This window comes from Lipotes vexillifer, unplaced genomic scaffold (assembly GCF_000442215.2).
Source record: "Lipotes vexillifer unplaced genomic scaffold, Lipotes_vexillifer_v1.1 scaffold1120, whole genome shotgun sequence".
Classification (NCBI taxonomy): Eukaryota; Metazoa; Chordata; class Mammalia; order Artiodactyla; family Lipotidae; genus Lipotes; species Lipotes vexillifer.
The window spans coordinates 248,990-256,984 of NW_006797892.1; the positions used below are offsets into that span (position 1 = coordinate 248,990).

General features: G+C 46.4%; 1 protein-coding gene across 2 annotated transcripts in view; it reads left to right on the forward strand.

The window, feature by feature from the left end:
• Positions 1-7,995, forward strand: part of RBFOX1 (RNA binding fox-1 homolog 1) — a 196,227-nt gene that overhangs the window by 187,095 nt on the left and 1,137 nt on the right. For both annotated transcript variants that reach the window (XM_007469924.1, XM_007469925.1), the window contains exon 12: positions 7,289-7,364. In XM_007469924.1, coding sequence (XP_007469986.1) covers positions 7,289-7,364 — 76 coding nt within the window. The remainder of the gene's footprint in view (positions 1-7,288; positions 7,365-7,995) is intronic.

Genomic DNA, 7,995 nt, shown 5'->3' on the forward strand with positions numbered 1-7,995 from the left:
AATTAAAATATTGTGACGGGCAACCTGGACATTGCTAGTGTGTCTTGACTTTATGTTTTAATTTTGCCTCTGACTGTGTGTGTGTGTGTGTGTGTGTGTGTGTGTGTGTGTGTGTGTGTGTGTGTGTGTGTGCTCTAGAAGGACATCCCTGGGGTACAGGGCCCAGAGTCTATCATCTCCTTCTCATCCTGTTCGTTAACCTCTTAAAATCTTTGATCTGTTTACATGGGACATGGAGGGTGCTGGTACAACAGGGCTTCAGAAGGACCACTCATTTCGGGGGTAGTTCTGACACATGTATCCCAGGGGCTTTACTGGAGGGACCTCACATAGAATAGAGAGAGGGCAGGAGCTGCAATCCTCTCAATAATCTTAACAACATCAATAACTGATGCTTGTTTGGGTTCTGAGTAACCGGTGACCCTCAACCCTCATTTCAACCTCACTACAGCCTTATACAGCCAGTCTGCACCATCATTATCTCCATTCATGGATGGAGAAACTGGCTCAGAGAGGAGAGAAACACTGAGGTTACAGCAGGGGAAGTGCACAAGCAGAATTTGATTCTAGGAATTCTGACCCTGAGGAATTCTTCGCTGCTGTGCAGCCTTGCTTCTCTGCAAGTGTACTGAAGATCTCACGGGGGGATACAAACACAGAATGTTCATTGTGGTCCCCCGGGGATTAAACCACATCTGGGGTGTCATGTTGATTTCAAGGCATGATGGGAGATTTTGGTAGAGCTGTAGTCGGGACACATAGAAGGTGAAACAGACTTTCTAAGAGGCCTTGGCCTTGGCATTAAAGAGAGTGTGGCCGTGCGTCTTTTGTTGGAGGAGACATTCTGGAGTGGAGGGACCGTGTAACCAAAAGCAGGACTTATTGTGTCTTCTCGACTCCCAGACAGAGGCTGGTACTCAGCTCTGATGAACCCAGAATAAGGGTTCTTACCTCAAACCTGTGCTGTTTGCATTCGTAAAAGGAAGAGGTTGTGAACTGTATTGAGAAGGCCTAGCAAGGATGGTGCCATCTGATGTGTCATGGGTGTGACCTGCTTCTCATAGCTTCTACAGCTTTTGGATGTATATGCCTACTCATATCCACACAGTTCAGATGCGGGACAGGCATCCGTGTACAACAGCAAACTCTGCGGCTTCCCATGTAGAAGCCGAAGAGCCCAGAAGAGGCTTTCCCTCCTACTTCTGAGGAAAAGAATCATGAGACTGAGAAAGGTGACTTACGACGAAAATCATTTCAAATCCAAGCTAAGGAAGCGAGCAGCAGAATTCAGAAATGTCAGAGTCGGGGTGGGATAACTCCCTGTGCTTCCTCTTGGAGCATTTCTTCTGTTTCTACCCTGTCTTCCTTAGAGGTTTGAGTTATGGGACTATTACCATCCCTTTGACTAATATATCTTGGGAAGCTTTTAGACTAAAGCCTGGTCACCCCCATGGTCTACAGTTATATAAGCCATTGCCTAGATTAGACTCAGAGAAAGCTACTGTAGTGATAGACGAATATTCCTTAGTGAGTGCCTTCACCAAGAGTAAATGAGCAGCTGAGGTCATGACCACAGGAGAGGAAAGGGGAGCATTTCCTAGCTAAACCATCACTCTCCAAATAGCAGACTGTGAGAACCGTAGGGCCATGGTGTAGGACCCTGTTTGTACACTGTGTGGGCGGCGTGTGACTTGCATGAGTGAAATTCCCAAACACCTTCCAGACTCTATCTATCTTAGATATTATTAGGAGGGTACTGTAGCCCCAGTGGCATTGCAGAGACTGGGGGCGTGCATTCTGATCCCTAGTGAGGTATCCTGTTTTGAATGCATACTCTGTAGCATTTCCCCTTGTGGTGGGGACTCAAACGTTTGCACCTTCGTGCTGCATTGAGGCTGTCTAGGAGACCGACACCACACTGGGAACCTCATCTGAGGACTGAGCCCATTTTATTCATCTTTCTGCCTCACAGGGATTCCCTCCAGCTATCTGTGGGGCAGGAGGCATGGGGAGGTGATGCTGAAGTAAGAATAAAAGGTTCCAGGAGCCTAAAGACTCTGAATTAAAATATATAGAGTGAACTCTGTGGAGTGAAGTTAATTACAGTGTTCTCTCGATGTCCCTATAAGAAAATCACTTGATCGTTAAAACCCTGGGGTAGGGTACCAACATGGCCCTATCATATTTCTTTCACATCCAGCTAGTTGCAGCCGGATTTAGAAGATGTTAATAATAAGTAGTATTTACATTTCTCAGTAGAGTTGACAAAGCACTTTAACAAACACGGGCTCATGTTTCCCATTCAACAGGCAGCTTACTTATTCATCTGACTGCAGCATAACCTCAAGTTCAAGTATAGCAATTGCAACTACATCTGTAACTCATAAATGAGATAGATCTTGACTCCAAAAGCATCTGTGACTTGACTGCTAGAGCTACACGTGATCCTATTAGAATAGGATCTTTCGGTTGCCTCTGCGGACCAAAAGTCTGGGCAGGAGTGAAAGGTTAGCTTGTGAAATTCTGTATAAGAACCCTTGTATCATAATCTCCGCTATCTGTAGATGGCTTTAAAATGTATCTGGTTTCCTTTCATGCACTTTATCTGTGAATTAGGCAGAGCTCAGACAGAACAAAACCATTTTACGTAAAAACAAGGAAAATGAGGCTCAGAGAGGTTTCCCTGCGTCACTGAGCAAGGACATTGCAAAGGCAGAACTTGAACCTGGATCTTCTGGCCCCAAGCCTTTGTCCTCCGCAGGGCAGGCTGGCCTCCTGGTTTTAACTTGTCGCTAAGGTCAGAAAAACATATGAGTGTTCACGATGGCCGCAAACTGCGGTGAACTAGCCAGCAAAGCAGTTCTCTTTTATTCCTTTGTTTGTTCTTTCCCTTTGATGAACTTTATGGCAACTTGGCCTCTGTTTTGTGAACTCTCAGGGGTGATGTGAAATGACACACTGTGTATTTTGAGTCTCAAGAAACTTTTCTTCTGAGCGTCTTGAAGGGTTTTGAGTGTCTCTGGGAACAGCTGACCTAGAATCTTCAGAAAGCATAGCTGCAAGAATCTTTGCTACTGACAGAATCACTGTGATGGATACAGGGCTCTTCCCGGGCCTCTCTTCTCTCTTTACTCCTCCCTCTTGCTGCCTTCACTCAACACGTGGCATTGGCTTGGTCCCTTGTTCACCTGCCCCGTGGCCAATGCTGTGCTGGACACTGGGGAGAAAAGGGGGAACAAAGTAGACTCGGCTCCAGCCCCCGAGGGACTGGCATTCCAGAGGGGGACAGGCACATCATCAGGTAGAGAAGGAAACAAAATGAATGGAGATTTGCTCCATCACGTGGCGGATGGGGATGGGGTTGGAAAGCATGTTTGTTTCAGAAAGAGCGATCAGGGAGGCAGGCAGCGCTGGGGAGCTGACATTTGAGCTGAGACATAAAGGAAGAAAGGACGCAGTTCAGATAGAAGATGAGCACGGGCCAAGGTCCTAAGGAGAGAGTGAATTTGCACGCGTCCCAGGAGTATTGATGAGGCCAGAGTGCCTGGAGCACAGTGAGCGAGGGGTAGAGGGGAGTAAGGTGGGATTGAGAGCGGGCCAGGAGCAGCTCATGAAAGTTTGGATTTTATTCTAGGATCGATGGACAGCCATTGAAGGATTTTAAGCAAGGGAATTAGATATGACTAGATTTATATAGATTTATATTAGATAGATGGAAAGATAGATAGATATAGATGATAGATAGATAGATAGGGACAGACAGACAGATAGATAGACAGACAGATTTAGATATAAATGGCTGGTGGATTGAAGAAGCAAGAGTAGGACCAAGGAGACAGGATTCAAGCCTGTTTTTGATTTGGTTCTGATGAAATACCCGTGGCTTATGTCAGGGTGATGGTAGCGTGAGTGGAGTGAAGTGGACATGTTTCAGATTTCATCTGTAATTTCTGATGGATGGGATGTGAGGCCACAGAGAGCATCATGACCCGATTGCATTAGTGTCCCCTTTGGCCAGGGATGGGTGGTGTGGAGGGTGACCATAGGTGCGGGTTAGTCATAACATGGCGGTCTTACGACATTACCCATCTTTCCCACTGAGGTCCCTGGGAATTGGCACTCTTCCTTTGGGCTGTGCTGAGCCAGCTCTGAGGATAGGAGGTCGCTGACGTGCCTGGCATACCTGCTGTAAGAGTAGAGCTCAAGTCCACATCTTCCCTAATAACCTTGTGTCTAAATGGTAGTGTCACACAAGGGCGTGTTTAGAGATTAGCATTTGAAAAGAAGCCTCCTTGCTTTCAGTTTGAGCTGACATGGTCCCTTTTCCTCTGTGGAAATGAAATTTATTAATCATAATAAAACCATCGGATTCTGAAGGTAGAGGTCACCCTGAGGAGAAAAAAGAGCTCGCTCATTTGCAAGGACTGGTTCGGTGCTGCTGTATTTTTCTTCTGCCTGGGGAGGGAACACTGCCAAACGGTTACCTTGGGTTTTCCACAGGGGTTGAAACTTGGCCCAGGGTTATAGATAGATAAGAATTGACCATTAAAGTATGCGAGAGGAGAAGTGGGGCTGCGTTTTCACGGAATACATTCAGACTGCCAATCTGTTGTCTCCCCAAAAGAGGACGTTTTGCCACAGTAAAACCGGTCCCCAAATTAAAAAACTAATCATCGTTGCTCTGAGTTTGCATTTTCACGTTTTCAAGGAACACCATGCTGCGGCTTCACTTAGTAAATGTCCAAGCATTTTTAGTTTGCCTTTGCTGTTTACGGCCTGTTCCTACAACCAGCTTTGCCAGCTGAAAGTACATAAAAAATAATCGTATTAACAGTTTTTTTCTCCAGACCCATGACAGACTTTATTTTCTCATGAAATGAAAATCAACACCAAAGTCATCCATCGTGTTCTTTTGGCCCTATTAGTATCTACTTCTAATAATGGGTAGAGAGGCCCGGGTTTCATGAGTGACCTCCACGAATAAAAGAGTTTTTTCAAAAACTTCATCATTCTTCTTGTTTTAACACACCCTGTCTTGGATGTACATCTGTTTTCTTTTTCTCCCAGAGACAGGGAGATTCTTTGATGAAAGGCCATTTTCGATGAGTCAGAGGCATGAAGGGTGTCCCGAGGAATGAAAAGCAAAGGGGGTTGACTATTTCTTCGTTTCGCTGAGTCATCTCAGAAAAGAAACATCTATGCATGTCACTACTTTTTTTTTTTTTTTTTTTTTTTTGCGGTACGCGGGCCTCTCACTGTTGTGGCCTCTCCCGTTACGGATGGAGCACAGGCTCCGGACGCGCAGGCTCAGCGGCCACGGCTCACGGGCCCAGCCGCTCCGCGGCATGTGGGATCTTCCCGGACCGGGGCACGAACCCGTGTCCCCTGCATCGGCAGGCGGACTCTCAACCACTGCGCCACCAGGGAAGCCCCATGTCACTATTTTTGAGGATCAGGACAAAGACTCATGTAGATTATTTGAGCTCAGGGACCTTTGAAACAAGCAAAAGGAGGGCTTGGGAGTAAGACATGTCCAATGAGAGCTTGGTATAATCATATATTTTTTTCCATCTGGAGTCGAACTCAGAGCCTGAGAGTTAGAAGATTCTTCCTCCAGCTTCTTCCCACCTTCCCGGGCTCCATGGTGTGAGATCCATCCAGTACGTTCTTATCCATCAACTATGAGAAAGAAGACTGGAAGACAGGTGGGGGAAGATAGGGAAGGAAAAGAATAAGGTCCGTGCAAATTAGACTCCAGGGTGATAGCACAGGCAAACGATGTCTTCCTGCCTTGTTCCTTCATTCTTTAAAGGAAAGTTCAAGACTTGACAGCTGTGGATAATCCACATCTACCCCGTTTAGTGGCTGGTGTACCCCTCCCCCAGCCGCTGTGAATGTTGGTCGCTAATGGCACCCAGTTGCCTCTTTCTGCAGAGCCTTACCCTCTGCCAAAGAGTCACTTCAACTAGGAAGTTATTCTCTGCCCTTCTGGGAAGCCCACAGCTAATGCTTAATGTACATGAACATTACAAAAACCAACCCACTTGCCTCCAGATGGGATCAGCTCTGGGGTGCAACTCTCAGGATCAGGTAGAAGCTAAACTCCGGCTCAGACCACATACGTCCTTGCTTCTCTGTTTTGCCTTTCCCCGACCTGCTCGCCACTCTCTCCTCTTGAAAGCACCCCTCAACAAACCAGGTACGGAAGAATCTCCATTTCGGGCTCTGCTTCCAGGGACCCTCACCTAACCTAGCCTGCATCTCAGCTTTGATCGTTACCAAAACAGCAATGTTCAAACTCTCTCCAAGAAGATATCTGGCAGGCCATTCAAGGAGAAGGGTACCTGGAACCATGGAAAAGGTGTGATAGTTGCCCTGAGAGGTTCAAGGATCGGCTCTGACTCTGTCTAGCTCTGTGACCTTGAGCAAGTGACTCAACTTCTCTGAACCCTAATTTCTGATTTGTTGCACTGTTCAGTTCCAGACACTTTGTAGCTATCCAACGCAGTAGGCTTCCATCCCTTCTACATTTTTATTCTAAAACCTGTGCTGGGAGTCAGGAAAGTGGAGGGAGGAGGATGGGAGAGAGAGAGAGAGAGAGAGAGAGGAAAATAAAAAACTCAGATAAGGAAATGGCATCAAGAAATATATTGTTTGAAACATGTCCCTTGCCAGAACCTGGCTAGAGATGATGAGATAGAAGAGATAGATGGGGTGAGAGAACCAAAATCAAATCAGGCTGTAATTCTTGAGTGGTGGGGCGGCGGTCCCACGGATCCTTTAAGGATGCATCTATTTGAATCCATTTGTTCTTTCCCATTCTAAGATGTTGGACCCTAAGTGTACAGACTGGGTCGCTTCACTCCTTTTGATCCACCCTGTCTCGCTTGATTGGTGACAGCTATATTAGGAGAAGAGGACAATTCCTCTTGATTATAGCTTGTCCTTTGTGGTTACTGGCTTTCTTAAAACCACTCTTTCAAATGGTTTCCTGTGCCTCCCTCCATCTTCGACGTACCTACCTGAGCAGCGTAGCGAGGGGTGTGCGAGAGAGAGGAAACGCGCGCACACACACACCCCTTTATCACCAGCGGTGTTAAATGGACAAAGGAATGTGTTGTATAAGATGGACTTTTCTCGTGTTACAGGGCTGATTGGAATATGTTTCCTATTTCTCAAGATGAATAGGGCCCCTCCACACTGTCCTGGTATTTTGTGTTTTATGGTTGTTATTATTACTTCATAATTGCATATTACGGATTAATCTTCACCTCTGTCTTCCTTTCAGTTACGGACGAGTTTATGCTACCGACCCCTACCACCACACACTTGCTCCAGCCCCCACCTACGGCGTTGGTGCCATGGTGAGTACCAGTTCCTCCTCTTCCTCACTTCTTCCTGCCTCCCATCCCTCCCCACAGCTGGGACCTTAGGACGGGTTGACGGTTGACGTCCTCTCACTTTCCCTTAATTGAATTTGCCTCCTGCTAACAGCAGCTAAAATGCCACATTAACCCTCCCGGTAAACTTGATAAATGTCTTAATTTCTTGGCAATGTAGTGCATGTGAGTTATTATATTTCTCATTTTGCGAGTCTCACCTAGCCGAGCTCTTACCTTAATGGAATAATTAGTCATTTTGATAATTAAATCCATCACGAACAGAATGCAGTGTCAATGCAGAACTTTTTTTTTTCTTTTTTTTTTCCTCCCTCCCTTGCTGCTCATTCACATAGCCCCAAGGTTCCAGCCCCAGCACAGACTTCAGAGGAGCTAAGCTGCACGCTTCCAGGCCTCTGCTGTCAGGCAGCCGAGAACCTGACTGCCTCTCCTCCCCTATTACAATTCATGTTTAAAGTCATAGTCGCCCAGGAAAGAAAATAGAGAGACGGGCACCCTTTGTGTGTGTGCCTAGTACATAAGGAATTAGAAGGAATCAGTTTGGGGGTTGTCTTTTGTTTTTTTGCGGGGGTCTGGGTTTTTGTTTGGGGAGGGG